This window comes from Gasterosteus aculeatus, chromosome 13 (assembly GCF_964276395.1).
Source record: "Gasterosteus aculeatus chromosome 13, fGasAcu3.hap1.1, whole genome shotgun sequence".
Lineage (NCBI taxonomy): Eukaryota > Metazoa > Chordata > Actinopteri > Perciformes > Gasterosteidae > Gasterosteus > Gasterosteus aculeatus.
In genome coordinates, this window is record NC_135701.1 from 23,152,530 (window position 1) to 23,171,880 (window position 19,351).

Here is a 19,351-nt window from a genome sequence, read left to right on the forward strand (position 1 = left end):
GATGACATCATGCCGTCAGTCAGACCATCTGTCTCCGCTCTGGGAACATGAATAAATCATAAATCATACTTTTCATTTTAGGACATGAAGAGCTGCTTTGACACACACACACACACACACACACACACACACACACACACAGGGTTAATGGGGGTTGTGTAAGTGTATTTAATTCACCACAAAGGTCATTAGAGTGACTTCCTGTTTCACTTCATGTTCATCAACTACAAACCGTCGACGTGTCTTCATGTTTCGTCTCTGGAGACAAATCTCAAAGCTAATTGCTAATATGCTGATTGCTAACAAGCTAACGTGTCCCTCAGTTTATTCATTACTTCTTTAATAAAGTTTATTGAAAAGATGAGTAATCCCTTACTTATCAATCTGATTAGTCAATTAGTGGAATCTAACCGGTTGATGTGTCCGTAGAATACGTTTATTGAACGTTTGTCTTGTAGCCTCGTGGTGGACAAATGTTTGAAATCCCATAATATAAATGATCACCGGTCGGCTCTTAAACTCCAGTACGGTCAGAAGTCTGCTCGCCTCCACCTGCCGCCATGAACACGTCACGCAGTCAAAAACAGGACGGACCTCAAATGAGTAGAAGACCATCAGGACCAGGTGCAGGACTCTGGGCTCCATGGTCTTCTCAGCTGCCCAGTAGCCTTCAAACGTGAACCCCTACAGGCGTCCTCCGGTTCCGTTAGTTTCTTTCTTTCTTTGGGTACCTAGAGAAGTAGTATTAGTAGTAGTATTCCTGCTGGTAACCAGACTGACGAGGTTAAATAACTCCACATAAAGCTGATGGGAGGTTTGGATGAAATGTTTCAGTGAGAATAAGACACTCGAGTCAGAAAGAATGAGCCTGTTTATTCGCTCGCATGTTAATCATCTTCTTCACACGCGACTCTTCATCATCAGGTCGATAGAATCTAATAGAAAAATCTCCAGGTTACAGTTTAGAAAAACAACAGAAACCAAAAGAAAGAAAGGCTCCCCGTCGCTGAAGACGAGACCCGGAGGGGCGAGCCGACGTCCTCCGGAGCCTTTTCCTTTATTTAAGCAGAGCCGCGCTAGCAGAGCCGATGTCACGCGGTCACATGGTTCACCGCGGCAGCGTGCCGCCGGAGGCCGGCAGCCTAGCAGTCTTGAGGAAATAAACTCACTCTCTGCTTCTCTTTGTGAGACACAAACACCAGAATTAAACAAGATCATTTTTAACAGGATAACAAAGTACATTTTTAACCGGAGAGCACCCGCCAGAAAGAGGAAATTTACACAAAACTTCCCATCGACAAAGTGAATACTCAAAACAGGATAGATTTAAATAGACCCCTTCACAGGAGAACTCATTATTATCATCACACACGAGCAGAGTCACGGATTCAATGTTCGACTCAAACGCCAGATCAGATCAAAGCCAGACGAACCTCTCTGTGGCCCTAAACGCAACAAGCTAACGGCTAGCTAACACCCCCACGCACGCGGCTAACAAAGGAATCACACCTCCACCAACGCGTCTACGTAATTATGCAAATTAAGGCAACAATTCAAAATTGGAAACGTGGGTTAAACAAGTTAACAGGAAGTAGAAAAATACTTCCATGTACGTGTGTATGTGTTTAAAACTAATTCAAAATGACATCGTAAATGTTACAGAAACACAAACCAGCCTTCACAGACTAACAACCCAAAGCGAACACACACACACACACACACACGTTCAGAAAGCTCGGTTCAGCTAACGAATATCAGCTGCGCTAACTCATGAACTCGTGACCACAAGCCAACCGTGTAGCTATAAAAAATAAATGGATAAAAGGTAAATGAGTTATTAGGAAGTGTTTCACATTATTTACTAGCTAGCATATCGACATGTTCAGCAGATATTCGTGATTACTTAGATGATGACTGTCTCACTATAGCTTGTGAGCTTAGCAATGCTAAGTTATAAAATAACAAACAGCTACGTTACGCAGCTAAGCTAACTCATACAGTTCACGTGAACAATTTGAATGCTACATCTGCGTCACGTCGGCGACGACTTGAGGACTATTTATATGTGGCTCCCTTCGCTAACGGTAGTGTCAGTAGGTGAATGGATATTCAACGTACATCCACTGTAATAGCCGTGTGTTAGCAGGTTAAATTGGATGGTATTTGAGTTAATTGGGTTTCATTTAGACGTTAATGCCAGTGTAGCTTCTCTGGGGACATTTCTTCACTAGTTCCTCTTACGGTTTGAAGTAATATTTTTTTATCAAATGGGAAAATCTATAATAAAAAAAACACAGGTATATTCAGTATGAGCTAACGCATTACGCTAACACATAACTAGGTCATATTGCTAAGCTAGCACATGAAGCTAATAAACGCTCATTGTTCAGGACATCATTGGAGTTCAGCGGTTGGCTGATATAAAAAACAAAAACAAACGAAACGCATCCGCTCCGCTAACGACACACTTGAGGTAACGCAAATCTCCCTTTGCCAACTTCCACATTTAAACAACGCGCCAATACGTCGGGAATAGAATCAATAACTTCATTGATCAGCTACTAACACTTCTTCTATGAACAAGTCGTCAAAGTACAGACGCAGAACTAACATTTATTTCCCCTTTTATTGTAACGAAAGTCAAGGTTGGGGGTTTGAATCCTGTGAAGGACCACAGAGAGATCTGGCTTTAGGCAACGCAATATAAATCGTCATTTATTCATCAGTACATCATAAAAACTAAAGAATCACTAAAGAGATACAGGAATAAGAACTATTTAACCAAAAGAAAAACCGATAGACGCGTCATTGCCTCCAAGATGGCGACTTAACAGGTAAAATTAGACCGAGAACAAACGCACCCAGCGAGCACAATTTAGTACAAAAAACAGTTTCTGTCTCCGACGGTAAAACATTAAATTTCCATCTGACGCTATTAAAATATTTCTATGCCAAAATAATAAAATACAAAAAAAAAAACAGCAAGTGAGAGTCAACACACAATCCGACGCATGCTTTAAAACATTATCATAAACAATATTAATAATATCTGATTTTCTTACTCAAGACTGCTAAGCCTTATACACCGTTTTCTTATTGGAAATAAAACTAAAGCAAAATATAGATTACACTGGATTTTTGTTTTGTTCAAAGCCACACTGATACATCTTTAACTTCAAGTTTGATAAAAAACAAAACAAAGAAAAATTGGGTCTACGCTGTGACAGGAGACCAGAGGCTAGTCCAAAAAATATCTGCCCGACAAAATATCAACTTTGTAAGGTTAAAAAAAAGAAAAGAGTTTGTGATTTCAGTTAATCCGTAATTTTTTTTTTCTCTACAAAAAGGAGGAAGCGGCACAGCGTTGCTAGGAAACCCCAATTTGGTTGCCGTTGACGACCGTCCATGGGCCTTCACCGGTAAGGGAGGGGCCTCTAGTGATCCTGAAGAGACAGGAAACGACATCATTGTTCGCCCTCGCTCACCTTCAGGGGTCAGAGGTCGAATAAAAAAATGGCGTTATATTTTAAGTATATGGAACCACAAAACAACGTCATACACTACATCATATCGTTCAGTCATCAGACCCACAGGAGGAGGAGCCGCTAACGTTAGCTAGTAACGTTAGCGGCTCAGCCACCTCTGTTGGTTGTGACCAGGTGAGAGCGTTACCTGTATCTGGGTCGCGTTCCACAGGTAGGGCTGCTGCTGTCTGTAGTATTCTGCCAACGCTGCAGTGTAGTCTGGAACCGAACTCTGCTGAGACGACTGACCTGCAGACACACACGGGGACGTGAGGGGACACACACGAGGACATGAGGGGACACACAGGCGTCCGTGTGGTGATTCGGCCGTTACTGTTCAGTAACCAGAGGGACGGGCAGCGTACTCTGCTTCTTGTAGTAGTCCTCCCAGGCCTTACTGTAGTCGGCCATCAGGCTCTGAGGTGGATTCTGTTGACCTACAGACACAAACACACGGTCCTGAACCACCTGAGTCCGTCCATTACACGTCATACAGACTTCGGGTTTTCGATATACTAAATATACAGATTTGTATATCTGACCTCTGATGACCCTGAAACCTGAGCGCTACTACTGAGGGCTAAATATATACATCAGATAAATCATTCCTTATGGTTGAAATGCTCTTATTGTAAGTCGCTTTGGATAACGGCGTCAGATAAATGACAATGTAATACTGTTGAGATGGAAGTAGCATAGCAGCTAGCTTAGCCTAGCGGGGCGTAAAGTAGATGTCCCCCTTATGGTTGAAACGTGGAGGAATTCCTCTGCTCCGTTCTTCTGTTTGTTTTACTTCCAATGCAAAAAGTTCCCTCCGTCTTCAGCTACCGTCTCGTCTCTGCATCTAACGGGCTGACAAAGTTACGTCAACTACCTTAAAATACTTTCGCTTTCATTTCTGCCACATTAATCGCATAGATTAGTTTATGTTGACGGCCCTAATATTAACTAAATATATACTAGCTAAATATATATATATATACTAAATAATATTAACTAAATATATACTAGCTAAATATATATATACTAAATAATATTAACTAAATATATACTAGCTAAATATATATATACTAACTAAATAATATTAACTAAATATTTACTAGCTATATATATATATATATATATATATATATATACACTAACTAAATAATATTAACTAAATATATACTAGCTATATATATATACTAAATAATATTAACTAAATATATACTAGCTAAATATATATATACTAAATAATATTAACTAAATATATACTAGCTAAATATATATACTAAATAATATTAACTAAATATATACTAGCTAAATATATATATATACTAAATAATATTAACTAAATATATACTAGCTAAATATATATATACTAAATAATATTAACTAAATATATACTAGCTAAATATATATATACTAACTAAATAATATTAACTAAATATTTACTAGCTATATATATATATATATATACACTAACTAAATAATATTAACTAAATATATACTAGCTATATATATATACTAAATAATATTAACTAAATATATACTAGCTAAATATATATATACTAAATAATATTAACTAAATATATACTAGCTAAATATATATACTAAATAATATTAACTAAATATATACTAGCTATATATATATATACTAAATAATATTAACTAAATATATACTAGCTATATATATATACTAAATAATATTAACTAAATATATACTAGCTAAATATATATATACTAACTAAATAATATTAACTAAATATTTACTAGCTATATATATATACACTAACTAAATAATATTAACTAAATATATACTAGCTAAATATATATATATACACTAACTAAATAATATTAACTAAATATATACTAGCTATATATATATACTAAATAATATTAACTAAATATATACTAGCTAAATATATATATACTAAATAATATTAACTAAATATATACTAGCTAAATATATATATACACTAACTAAATAATATTAACTAAATATTTACTAGCTATATATATATATACACTAACTAAATAATATTAACTAAATATATACTAGCTAAATATATATATATACACTAACTAAATAATATTAACTAAATATATATAAACTAACTAAATAATAGTAACTAAATATATACTAGCTAAAATTATATATATGTATATATAATTTTATAATTTTTAATAATTTAATAATTTAATTTTTAATATATATATATATATATACACACACGCACACACACACTAACTAAATATATGCTAGCTATATATAAACTAAATAATATTAAATAAATAAATATATACTAGCTAAATAATATTAATTAAATATATACCAGCTAAATAGTCACACAGGTCTGTGTGTGTGTGTGTGTGTGTTACCAGGATCTTGTTGTCCAGGGTTCTGCCAGCTGGTCTGGTAGGTGTTTCCCCAAACCCCCGTCAGGAAAGTCTGACCGCTGCCACAGCTGCAAACGCACGCGCACACACGAACACGCACACACAATGAGACAGCATGTATACACACACAGGGACACACACTGGTCTCTTGGTTTGAAGCCGACTTACTTCTGGTGAGCAGCAGGATTCTGAGTGAAAGGACTGAATCCAAACCCTCCATTACTCATGATGCCAGAACCCTGAGGACCAGACACAGCTTCCGTTAGACCTCCACCCTACTCCACCCTGACTCCACATAGTCCTAAAGCTGGATTAATTACAGGTGTGTGTCCGGGGCTGCATTTGTTTTGTGTACCCCGATCTTGTCGTCTATCAGCTGGCGGGCCAGGTCCATCTGTTGGGCGGTTCCTCTGATGGTGAAGACCCGGGTGTTGGGGTCGGTGGAGGGGGGGGGGTTCCTCTGCAGCTCCACGTGGGCTCCAGATTGCTGGTTAATACTCTTAATGGTTTCTCCACCTGCAGGTACAAGTACAGGTACTTATACTTCAGGTAGGACATGCTGCTCATTTCAATGTCACGTGTTTCATTGACACAAACATTTGGGTTGATGATCAGTTTACTGATTATTTCTGTAAATTGAACAGATAAACTTCCTAAAATTCCATAAATAAATATAAATATATATATATATATATATATAATCTCCTCTCCCTCCCTCCTTCCTTTTTTGTCTCCCCCCCTCCCCCCTCTCCTCCCTCCTGGTCTACCCCCCCATCCTCCCTGGGGTCATTACTCCTTTGTTAACCAAATGAGGCCTTTAATAGAACTTTCATACGCAGCAGAGAGAATAAATCTACATTTTGTTTCTGGAGCTTTTAGATCTCAACAGGTTTTATTGCTCTTTTACTTCCATTACGTTTTAAATCTCATTAATAAAATGTGTGTGTGTATTTTTGTTACGGTATCGTCAAAAGTTTTGCATAAGAAGATGTGTCCACACGCGTGACTGGTACTGTATGTTTGTGCACGTTAGTGTGTATGTAGACAGTAGGACACTAGGTCTTCTCTCTCACTCACACACACACACACACACACACACACACACACACACACACACACACACACACACACACACACACACCATATGGTGTCTAAACAAAACAGTGCTTGACATTTCTTCCCCCCGCCCCATGCTTTTATTTTGGAGGCTGCTGCTCAGCCCTCTTGACCTCCACACACACTTAAAGGGGGCTTGAGTGCTGCTGGTTGGTCATGTGACTGTTCTCCAGTTAAAATGGAAGCAGAAAGTGCTTCTGTGTGCGCGCGCACACACACACACACACACGCGCACGCACGCACGCACACACACCTTTGCCGATGACCAGGCCACACTTGTCAGCGGGGATGGTGTAGGTGACTTCCTGTAGCGGGTTAGGGGAGCCCATGGTCCAATCGCCACGACCTCTGACCCTGCCGCTCCGCAGGGCCGAGCCGAAGCCGTCGCGCTCCTACGAAAGATGAGATGACGTCATCACAACTGGGAGGAGACACGTGACTGTGTGTGTGTGTGGGGTCAGTCTGTGTGTGTGTGTGTGTGTGTGTGGGGTCAGTCTGTGTGTGTGTGTGTGTGTGTGTGTGTGGGGTCAGTCTGTGTGTGTGTGTGTGTGTACCTGTGCGGTCTGGATGAGCTCGTTGATGAGGTGGACAGCATGCTGGCAGCGGTCTGGCTGACCCATCACCATGGCGACACGCTCCGGACTGATGCCATCATCTAACACAGAGGTCAAAGGTCATAACGGGGTCTCCATCGTAACTCTTTAACGAGGTGGGTTCATCTGGTTGATAAACTGGTGTCAACGGACCCGTCTGATCAGTTTAATCTGGATCATTTGATGTGAACCCACCTGCTTTGAACTGGATCCGGACTCCGGCGTCGTTCTGGATCTTCTTGATCATTTCTCCGTTCCTGCCGATCACGATGCCGACGGCAAACCGTGGAACCGGAACCTGCAGAGAGACGGACTAGACATGAATGGACCTTTTAAAAAAGTGGTCGGGACGGACGCTCGGCGCGCTGGCTGCCAACGGTGCAAACGTGGTGCGCTTGATTGTGCGTGTCGTACGTCCAGGCTGGCGCCTCCCAGGCGGGCGCTGAAGTCGTTGCGTCCCGACCTGAAGTCTCCGTCCTTCTCCCGGATCACCTCCAACACCAACTCCCTCGCCGCCTGCAGAGAGACGAGGTCAGCTGGGAGCACGGTCCAGATGTGATCAGTGAATGTACACCAACACAAGACGTGTGACCTCTGACCCTCACCTGTACTTTGTACGGGTCTCCGGAGATGCGGAGAGGTTTGTCGGCCCCCGTCGGCATCGGACCGTCTTGGATCATCATCATCTTCACACCTGCTCGCTCCTGAGCCACAACAACAACAACGCCGATCAGAGGCAGAGGGGGAGGGGCTCTGCTGGTGGCGCCATGTATCAGAGATTTAACCAGCCTCCATTCATAAAACCAGCCATTTAAAAGCTGTTCTGAGGTGAGAAATAACATCTCTTCTGTATTTTGGTTCAAAGCAGCTGAACATGAACTCACACAGCTAATGAGCACAAAGTCATGTTTCCACGTAAGCAAACCTGAAGACGTTCTTACCTGCAGCTGTTTGATGGTGTCGCCCCCTCGGCCAATCACCAGCCCCACCTTGCTGGCCGGGATCAGCATCTCCTGCACGGAGGCTCCACCTTCACCGTCACCGTGGAAACCAGGACCGTTCCTGCAGCGATCCACGATCTGGATCAGCAGACGCTTTGCCTGCCTAGACAGACAGACAGACAGACAGACAGACAGTGAGCGGCAGGTGGAGGTGAGCGGGTGGCGTTATTAGGAGTTAAATATTTAGAAACTCACTCAATGCTCTCTGGAGTTCCAGTCAGGGAACATGGCCGCTCCATCAGTCCTCCGCTGTCTGTGACACACACACACACACACACACACACACACACACACACACACACGACCGGCATCAATGCTTAAATCATAGATGAAGAACCACGGGGAACTAAGAGGAACCAGAGGACCAACCAGACTCACCAGCAGCGATCTGGATCTTGCAGCCGGACTCCAGCTGGATCCTGGTGATCTGTTCACCTCCTCTCCCAATGACTGGAGGACGACAGCAGAGAGCGGCTCGCTGTTAAGAGGTTCTCTGCCACACTAACGGGTTCTGGGTCAAAAAGGGTCTAGCTACACTGGACGGTCGGGTCAGATGAAGAACCCTTGTGTGATTAAAGGTTCTGGATTCACAGCTTCTCGGCCTGGTTGAAGGTCAACAGCTGATTCAGGTTCTACGGCAGATTGTTGATATTAAGGCTGAAAGGGTTCTAGGTCTGGTTAAAGGTTCTATGGCCAGTTACACACAGCTAATAGAACACGGCTCTGGGTTCTAAAGGTTCTAGACTCCCTCAGGTTGGTGTAGTTACAGGTGGACAGGTTGTGGGTTAAACCACGTAAAAAGGGAAAGAAGATAAACTTCTGGTGGAGACGAATCAGCTGCCCGGAGCAACTCGACTGGGAAGCAGCGACAGGTCAGAGGTCATACTCACTGAAGCCGACCATCCTATCGGGGACCTTGTAATCCTCTGTGATTACTCTGCTGCAACACACACACACACACACACACACACACACACACACACATTACGTTGATGTGGGTGATCAATAAACACGCTGTGGTGTCTATGAGCAGAAGATGAACACACCTCGTTATAGAGTGTCATTACCCCCCCGCTGTGTGTGTGATCAATACGTTGTGCTGATCGTACCTTTGATGCCCCATGGCGGCCAGCTGGTTACCTACTGGGAGACAAAGACATGGATTACATATCAATCACTTCATTTGATCCGTGGAAGAGACCTGATGGTGCTGGTGACCCAAACTAACAGACCTGCTTCTGCACCACAGAAGAAGAAACAAAACCATACGGCTGGCCACAAAAATGAAAGCTGCGAGCAGCGTTGGACGGGTCCTCGCTCCTGTCACTCAGGGATAACCAGGACATTCTGATGTACCATTTTACAAATTAAAGCCTCTCGAAATGCCACCATCGTTTTTTACTGGATTCTAGATCATTTGACTTCCTGTTACCAGTAGGTGGCGCTATGACTTGAGATCATCTTTATCAAACATGTGTGAATTGGAAAGAATCCGATGATGTGGAGTGTGAACAGTTCAGTTGTTCTTAGTGGAGGATCAGCTTTGCAGATCACCACCGATTATCGGATTCTCATCATATTCACAGTGAAACGTTATCAGGGTCTAAGCTCTTAAATTTGAGAGGGATCAGATGAACCTGTGAGGAGCAGGGTGTAAAAACAATCAACTTCCTGTTTTCCCCAGGTGGCGCTATGGCTAAAAATGATCTCATGGACGTCTGCAGGGTCAGAAGTTCATGCTATATGAGAAATATGGAGCAGATTAGATAAAGTTTGGTCGAGTTAAAACAACTTCAATTTTCATGCTGAATGGTGGTTTGTTGAACACCTACACACACAGTTTGGAAATTCTTCCGGCAAAATGCAATTTTTAGAGCTACGGTCCTCGAGATCACACTGCGCGAATTTGAAAAGAATCGGGTTTAATCCCCGAGAGGAGTTTGGTCTTTTACAACTCTAAGAAATCACGAAAATAGGCCAAAAGCGAAGATTTTCAACAATAATTGCAGCGCCCCCTATTCTTATAGGCTGTGTTCAGGGGTTCAATGTTCCCATGTGTTATATATAATATAATAATATAATATGTTTGTTGAGGGCAGGCCGAACCATTTGGAAGTTCTGAGTGTTGCCAGAGGCGGCACGGTGGCGTGGTGGTTTTCACTGTCGCCTCACAGCAAGAAGGTCCTGGGTTCCACTCCGCCCAGTGACCTTTCTGTGTGGAGTCTGCATGTTCTCCCCGTGTCTGCGTGGGTTCTCTCCGGGTTCTCCGGCTTCCTCCCACAGTCCAAAGACATGCTCTGGGGATCAGGTTATTTGGCGACTCTAAATTGCCCGTAGATGTGTGAATGTGAGTGTGAGTGGTTGTGTGTCTCTGTGTAGCCCTGCGATTGGCTGGCGACCAATCCAGGATGTACCCTGTCCATCACCTGAAGTTGGGTGCGATGGACTCCAGCCCCCCTGCAGCCCCCCCTGACTGTTTATCGCAGTGTGCAGGATAAGCGGTTTGACGATGGATGGAGTCTTGCCAGATTAAGCCACACCCCTTGCGAAGTTCATTAGCCCATAACTTCTCCAAACAAGAAGATATCAACACGATATGATCAGGGGGGCATTGACCCAATAATGACCCACGGAAAATGTCGTGACCATCGGACATATCGTTTAGGAGAAATGGCCTAAAACGTGTTTTTCACTAAATTTAAAACGGCGGAAAATCTAGTTAAGCGTATTTGTTTACCGTGATTGACTTTTTTGTAGAGCGTGTCCAAGAGCACACGTGAACAAAAATTCAAGTCAATCGGGCATCGGGGGGGAAACTGGCCTAGTGGGGTACTTTTAAACTTCCTAGGGGGCTCTGGGGACTTTTCTTTGTACCCAAATGAGGCCCCAAAATGATCCCATTTTTCACCAGTTCTGATGTGCATGCCGAATTTAACTTTTTGAATATGATAAAGGCCCCAAAAAGGCAATTGTTGCGTGAGATAATAATAATAATAATAAATTCATCGAAACACAACAGGTTCCTCTACAACTAGTCGTAGCGAGGAGCCTCATTATGAGGATGCAGTGGTTCCTCTGCTAGGAGCCAAGTAAGGCGGGCGTATAAGAACTCTGCACGTACCGTTCATGCAGGCGTTCCCTCATAACAACAATAAATAACCTGCAGCAAACACTCTTTAACAGGGTAAAACACCACAACACCACTGTTGGGCTGCACGCAGGTTTGAACGGTGTACCGGTGTAAGATTTCTGTACGGTGTGAATTTTTCACGTATCGTTCAAACCGGTGCTACGTGATGTTGCTTTCAGCGGGCGGCACAATTTAATTTAAAGTCTTGCGTGTGTTGAGATTGAGTCTTGATTATAGCTTTATAACCACAACGAATAACCCACAACAAACCCTCTTTAACCGGGTAAAACACCACGACACCAGCTTGTGACACTAATAATTTGTAACACTAATAATTGTACATTTATTTAAGAAATTGCCCGCTGAACTGCATGCTGGGTAAAGCTCACAACAAGAAGTAACTGCCGCTAATGTTACATGAAAACACGAAAAAGAGCTGCACCAACACAACTTTGAAGAGTTTTGGGAAATCTGAAGTCCGATCAGATCAGTCTCTGGTGGCAGCACTAGCAGCCACAACAAGCTAACACGCTAACGAGCTAACAACCTCACGCAGCCAGTTGCTAGCGCGAACAGCTGTTCGGGTAGCTGGCGAGAGGCGGACAGCTGTTTTTGGTATCCGCAAGTGGCGAACAGATGTTTTCAGCCACAACAAGCTAACGCGATAACAAGCTAACTCGCCGGTTACAAGCTAACTCTTGGCCAGCAGGCCGTACAGCATACCGTGATATACCGGGATACCTCGGAATCTTTTTTAACACCTGATGGATTTTTGGCCACACTGTGCAGCCCTACACAACAGCTTGTGACACATAAAACATTTGTAACTAGGCAAAAGGAAAAATTGCCCCCAAGAAATATAATTTTGCCCCTGATATCTGAGGGGCAAAAAATAATTTAATAACAATAATTACAATTTAGTTAACTGGTCAAAAACATGGTCGCTGTAATAACCCGGCCCAGTTGCCAGAGAATGTTTTCGAAGGCCATGTTGAAAAGAAAAAAAGACAAGGAGCGTTTTTTAATCAGACCTGTGAGAGCAAATCCTCCGTCACCGGTTCAAAAGGAACAATCCACGCACACGTCGACCATCAAAAGATGGAAGATAGATTAGTTTGGGATGGAGGAAGACCACAAGGGAACCACACGCAGTTTTTGGAAGCCTCTCAAGGGACTCGAACTCGCCGACAACGAACTGCCAACGCCGTTGTCAACCGGCACCACGAATTCCTCTGACTTCATCAAGGGGAATGAAAACATAAAGAACGGCGTGTCCTTCTGCCACCAGACGGCGAGCAGCATAGCGCCTACAGTGAGTGATAACCAAGTATTCAGTATTTTGAAATGATTTACATGGCGAACGTTGCCTAACTGATCAGCTATTTAACCATAGTTAGCTACTAACGCTTGCTAGCTAGCTAACGTGAGCGCAGTCAGTGAGTTACTGCCATCGTGTGGTTGACAGCCAAGCCTCGATTTGGTTCAAATACAATTAGTTGAGACTGCAGTTGACTCAAATGTATTGCAAAGTCTGTCGAGCCGCTGGTGGCAACACTAGCAGCCACAACAAGCTAACACGCTAACAAGCTAACACTCCAACTCGAGCGGTGAACAGCCGCCTTTGTAGCCGCGGTCCTTTTCGGGGTCAATGAATGAATGTGTTTACTTGAAAAAGCAACAGCGTCACATAGCGGGACACCGTCAGGATCTAAATACCACGATATGGATTTTGGCCAAACCGCCTTTCCTTAGCATTGGAGAATAGAACAGCGCTTCATGGCGCCACTGACACTACTTCACTTCATTTCACTTGGTGAGAAGAAAAGACTGTTCCAATGCAGCCTCGGTCTGTCTGTCTGTCTGTTAGTAGGGTCTGACCACCTGTCTGTCTGTCTGTCTCTCATGCATGGACCCCCTCACCTCCGTCCTCTCCGGGTCGTTTCTGGCCTTGGTAGTACAGCGATGGTTCCACGCTTCCTGAGGAGCTGTTGAGGTGAGACATTGCTTCTCCACCCATCTTACCCACCATCTGGAGGAGAGAGAGGAACAGCGGTCACACCAGGATGCTTAAAGAATACAACTACGTGGAGACCGACCCATGATCGATTCATGAGACATTCTACCGAGCTCATCTTCTGCTGCTTTTAATGGAATCTCTAAAAACTAGAGGGGATCAATGTAGGTCTGGAAGGCTCAAGTTCAGCATTTCGGTCGTCGCCATCGGTTTCTTCGCTCGCAGTCACAAACGCGTCCGTTGACACGAAGCGCACACACACACGCACACACACACAGAGTTCACTGAGGTTAACCAGCATATAATCAATACCGGCAGCATCTAGATCAAGACCTGCAGCAACTAGATCAAGACCAGCAGCCTCTAGATCAAGACCGGCAGCATCTAGATCAAGACCGGCAGCATCTAGATCAAGACCGGCAGCCTCTAGATCAAGACCGGCAGCCTCTAGATCAAGACCGGCAGCCTCTAGATCAAGACCTCCAGCCTCTAGATCAAGACCTCCAGCATCTAGATCAAGACCTCCAGCCTCTAGATCAAGACCTCCAGCATCTAGATCAATTATTCAGTTGCTATGCCAACAATAACTACCTGTGGGTGGTTATTGGTCGTGGCTTATTAGTAAAGGATGAATGGGTAACAGTAGGTGGGGAGTTCTGAGTTCCCTGTAATAATAAAACCACCTGAACTCACCAGGATATCACCTGCTCGCTGTCACTCACACTGGACTTCCGGGATCGACCTTACCTGTACCTGTAGTTCAGTCTCACACGCAGTGATCGCCGGTGTGACTCGCACGCACGCACGCACGGACACACACACACCGTGCGCCTCTGTAGGCGGACACACTGTACATGGCTGTGAGGCCGTTGCATAACAGCAGCCTAGTTCATAACCAACTTACAGTCAACAGCAGCCTGGGGGAGGGGGGCCCTGTGCGCCCCCCTCCCCCAGGCAGCGTGTGCGGCTCGCTGAACACACGTAGACCCGCTGGACCGGTGGTCCGGCACCGTGTTTCTGTCTCAACAGGTTGCCTCCAGCCTCAGTGACACGTGTGGCCAAACTTCTGCCCCCCCACCCCTCCCCCCGGTCCCACCGCGCTCCCCATCCGGACTGACAGCTCCACAAACTCCCCCTAAACTAACCCCCGAGCCGTGTCAGCCCGAATAAAGTGACCCAAGCGGGCCACAAGTGCTCCGCCAACTGCTTTCCGAGCTAGTTAGCATGCTAGCCCGTGTGTGAGTGCGCGCCTGCATGTGCGCGCGTGTGTGTGTGTGTGTGCGCGCGCATAAGTTAGGAGTTAGCAGCGGAGAAACGCGGGGCAATCCGAATAAAAGTGGTTTGGCTCGGTCCAAACGGCACAGAAAGCAGGCGTGCGGAGCCCCGGTGTTGTTGTTACCTGCCGGGCCCTCTGTAAAGCGTCGGCCAGGCCGTCTGACTTCAGCCCCGGCTGGTTCATCGAGGCCTGTCCCTGCACCAGCTCCGCCATCATAGCTCTACTTGCTAGCCGTTAGCCGTTAGCCGGATTAGCTCGCGCTGCTAACTGTGCTGAGGCGGGCGTCAGAGAGCGGCTAGTGCGAGAGGGAGGCCTCACTCTGACGGGGTTCTGCGCCGCCTCCCGACTCCACAAGCAACGGGATTTCTAAAACTGGATCCACTGGTCCTGTTACACGTTTTAGAAACGACATACATGTGACAATACGATCGATATTAAATAATCGATTCGTTTTCTTGGAGGTAATCCCACGCGATCATAACAACAGTCTATGGAAAAAAAATATAATACTGTTCACTGATATCCAAATTCATACAAATCCTAAGTAGCAACGCCCAAATTCAACACATCCATCTTTTTAGAAACACGGTCACCATGGCAACGTGTGGTGAAAGAGTCGGTTTGACATTTAAATCCCAAAATAGAATCTGGAGCGAGTGTTTCTCTGCACCGGCTCTTGCGTTTTGGAACATAGTGACTCTTCCTGTTTGAGGGGATCTCTGCCGCCACTCAGCTGTTGACGACCCGCTGTTTCCGCTTCCGCATTCAGTCACGTGCTTTGACGAGCTCCACAGGTGGAGAACGGAGTGAACTTCAGTGAAGAAGATTGAACACTATAATATATATTACATTATAATTTCTATCAAATAAATTGAAAAACAAAACAAATTTAAAAGTATATGATAATATAAATGTATTTAGATCTAATTATGATAACAATAAAAAAGTAGGGAGATGTTTTAGTGTATATATGAATAAACGGTAACTTCCTAATATTTAAGATTATAAACGAACGAAAGAGAACAAAGATGAGCAAAGATTTTTTAAATAAATACAAAAAATCGTTTCCGGTAGAGAATGTGTTGCCAAATAATTGCTTAAATAACTTTTCTCTGCTGAAAACTGAAAAGTAAACGTCAAAGACAAATTTAAGTCAAAACATAACATCAAATTCACTGAAGAGCAAAAGTTGGAATATTAAAAGGTTTATTTAGCTCGAAGCAGAAGAAGTAGTTAAAAAGTCAACATTCTTTATTTTGAAAATATAGAAGTTCTGACTGGAGTTTTTTCTATGAGAAGGACATGAACCTTTTCACTTAAACTCGTCTCCCTCTGACGAGACGCCGGTTGGGACCCTTTGAGTCTCTGGGGAGGGAAGCAGCCAGCGGGCTCGCGTGAAGGTCGGAGGACCCCCTGAACCCGGTCCACGGGTTGTTCCCTGGGGGAACGTTGGCGGTCTCTGCACAGACCTCCAGTGGAGGGTTGTGCATGGAGCCATAGCCATCAGAAGGTGTCTGGTGCACCTGGACGGCTGGTGAAACCGTCCACCTCCTGGTAGGGCTCCAGACTGGGGGGCTCCTCAGCCGCCTGCAGGCCTGGTTTCAGGGCTTAGGGGAACCCAACTCTTCACCTTTGTCTACGGACCAAAATACTCTGCTAGCAGGATAAATGTTCACACACTGTTGAACATTTGTCCAAACTGGCCATGTGGAAGAAGTGTGTTGGAGAGACGGAGGATGGGGGTCTGATGCCGACGGGGCGGCTGGCCACTCGTCTCGGGGTTTGGCTTCCTCAAACTGACCAACACCCCCCGTGTCCGGTCAGCGAGGACGCTCGGGTTCTTCACATGTGGTCTCTGAGGTTTCTCAACGTTTTCATAAGCAGTAAATCTGTAAACGAGAAAAGAAACATGAAGGACAGTGTGTGTGGTTGTTTCCAGATTCTTCCTGACGAGTCCTGCTGAGAACGTGTCCCGCTGGGTTCCAGCAGCTTGGTGGCAGCGCACAATGAGTGCAGAGGTGGAAAAAGTACTGGGAATTGTACTCAAGTACGGTGGCCGACGTGTGCAAACGGCAAAACAAATCCAATCACAAAAACGACCGGAGCGAACGCGACGCAAACTACAAAACACGTGCAAGAGAGAAACGCTGCAAGTTCACTCAAAACACAACGGAAGTTCGCCGCCCACTGGGGGGTCTGTGGGACAGTGGAAGGACTGTGATCGGTGACTCCAGGTACGGCCCCGGGCAACTCAAGTACCCCAAAAATCTACTTAACGTGAGTATTTGTAATTGGTTACTTCCACCCATGGCGGTGTGCATGAACCACGTGTGGGGTGGACAGGGTGGAGAAGGAGCGTGGAGAAGGAGCCTGCAGAAGGAGCGTGGAGAAGGAGCGTGGAGAAGGAGCCTGCAGAAGGAGCCTGCAGAAGGAGCGTGGAGAAGGAGCGTGGAGAAGGAGCGTGCAGAAGGAGCCTGCAGAAGGAGCGTGGAGAAGGAGCGTGGAGAAGGAGCCTGCAGAAGGAGCGTGGAGAAGGAGCGTGCAGAAGGAGCCTGCAGAAGGAGCGTGGAGAAGGTGCAGAAGGAGCGTGGAGAAGGAGCGTGGAGAAGGAGCGTGCAGAAGGAGCGTGGAGAAGGAGCAGAAGGAGCGTGGAGAAGGAGCGTGCAGAAGGAGCGTGGAGAAGGAGCCTGCAGAAGGAGTGTGGAGAAGGAGCGTGGAGAAGGAGCGTGCAGAAGGAGCAGAAGGAGCGTGGAGAAGGAGCAGAAGGAGCGTGGAGAAGGAGCGTGCAGAAGGAGCGTGGAGAAGGAGCCTGCAGAAGGAGCGTGGAGAAGGAGCGTGCAGAAGGAGCGTGCAGAAGGAGCGTGGAGAAGGAGCGTGCAGAAGGAGCGTGGAGAAGGAGCGTGGAGAAGGAGCCTGCAGAAGGAGCGTGGAGAAGGAGCGTGCAGAAGGAGCCTGCAGAAGGAGCGTGGAGAAGGAGCAGAAGGAGCGTGGAGAAGGAAGGTGCAGAAGGAGCGTGGAGAAGGAGCGTGGAGAAGGAGCGTGCAGAAGGAGCGTGGAGAAGGAGCAGAAGGAGCGTGGAGAAGGAGCGTGCAGAAGGAGCGTGGAGAAGGAGCCTGCAGAAGGAGTGTGGAGAAAGAGCGTGGAGAAGGAGCGTGCAGAAGGAGCAGAAGGAGCGTGGAGAAGGAGCAGAAGGAGCGTGGAGAAGGAGCGTGCAGAAGGAGCGTGGAGAAGGAGCCTGCAGAAGGAGCGTGGAGAAGGAGCGTGCAGAAGGAGCGTGCAGAAGGAGCGTGGAGAAGGAGCGTGCAGAAGGAGCGTGGAGAAGGAGCCTGCAGAAGGAGCGTGGAGAAGGAGCTTGCAGAAGGAGCAGAAGGAGCGTGGAGAAGGAGCGTGCAGAAGGAGCGTGGAGAAGAAGCCTGCAGAAGGAGCGTGCAGAAGGAGCCTGCAGAAGGAGCAGAAGGAGCGTGGAGAAGGAGCGTGGAGAAGGAGCGTGCAGAAGGAGCGTGGAGAAGAAGCGTGGAGAAGGAGCGAGCAGAACGAGTCTGCAGAAGGAGCGTGCAGAAGGAGCCTGCAGAAGGAGCAGAAGGAGCGTGCAGAAGGAGCGTGGAGAAGGAGCCTGCAGAAGGAGCAGAAGGAGCGTGCAGAAGGAGCGTGGAGAGGGAGCGTGGAGAAGGAGCGTGCAGAAGGAGCGTGCAGAAGGAGCGTGGAGAAGGAGCGTGCAGAAGGAGCGTGGAGAAGGAGCGTGCAGAAGGAGCGTGGAGAAGGAGCGTGCAGAAGGAGCCTGCAGAAGGAGCAGAAGGAGCGTGGAGAAGGAGCCTGCAGAAGGAGCGTGCAGAAGGAGCGTGGAGAAGGAGCAGAAGGAGAGTGCAGAAGGAGCAGAAGGAGCAGAAGGAGCGTGCAGAAGGACTCAGGAGATAATTGTTGAAGAGATCAATCTAGCAGACAGAGATGGAAATCATTTTATTGACGCAGGCGACATCGTCACAGGAACCAGCAAACGAAAACCCTCCTATGGGAAAGAAGAGAAGAAGCCTCAGTGTGAACGTCAGAGAGAACCGGTAACATCACATCCTGGTCAAACAGAACTCAAGATTCTTTCCGGTGCTGCTGGACACCAGAACAATTCTGGAGAAGCTAAATCTCCACACAGCTGACGTCCGATAAAGACGAGCTCGGTCTCGTCTGAGTTTAACATCAGGAAGTTGCAGGTCATCCAAGTTCTCCAGGACGTTCCTGAAGTCTAACAAGCTGGTCGGGGCCGATGTGTGTGAGGAGGTTCCTCACCTGAAGAGGAGGTCATGGAGCAGTGGTGGAGGCTCTC

The 19,351-nt window shown here is 45.8% G+C and overlaps 1 protein-coding gene across 16 annotated transcripts; it reads right to left on the bottom strand.

The window, feature by feature from the left end:
• Positions 1-853: 853 nt before the first annotated feature.
• Positions 854-15,808, bottom strand: LOC120815179 (far upstream element-binding protein 3). Of its 16 annotated transcripts, none has more exons than XM_078086487.1 (18): positions 15,157-15,808; positions 13,664-13,772; positions 9,723-9,753; positions 9,504-9,553; positions 8,992-9,063; positions 8,809-8,866; positions 8,554-8,716; positions 8,218-8,316; positions 8,027-8,128; positions 7,808-7,910; positions 7,574-7,674; positions 7,273-7,411; positions 6,259-6,419; positions 6,072-6,142; positions 5,886-5,971; positions 3,890-3,961; positions 3,673-3,773; positions 854-3,485 (listed from the first exon to the last, which is right to left on the bottom strand). In XM_078086487.1, exons 1-18 carry the CDS (start codon positions 15,247-15,249, stop codon positions 3,465-3,467), a joined length of 1,632 nt encoding a protein of 543 aa, XP_077942613.1. In that variant the 5' UTR covers positions 15,250-15,808; the 3' UTR covers positions 854-3,464. The 16 variants fall into 16 exon arrangements, with proteins under 16 accessions (XP_077942613.1, XP_077942615.1, XP_077942618.1 ...); XM_078086489.1 differs by having other exon boundaries at positions 854-3,443; positions 9,723-9,756; XM_078086492.1 differs by having other exon boundaries at positions 854-3,443; positions 9,504-9,550; positions 15,157-15,740.
• Positions 15,809-19,351: the final 3,543 nt, after the last annotated feature.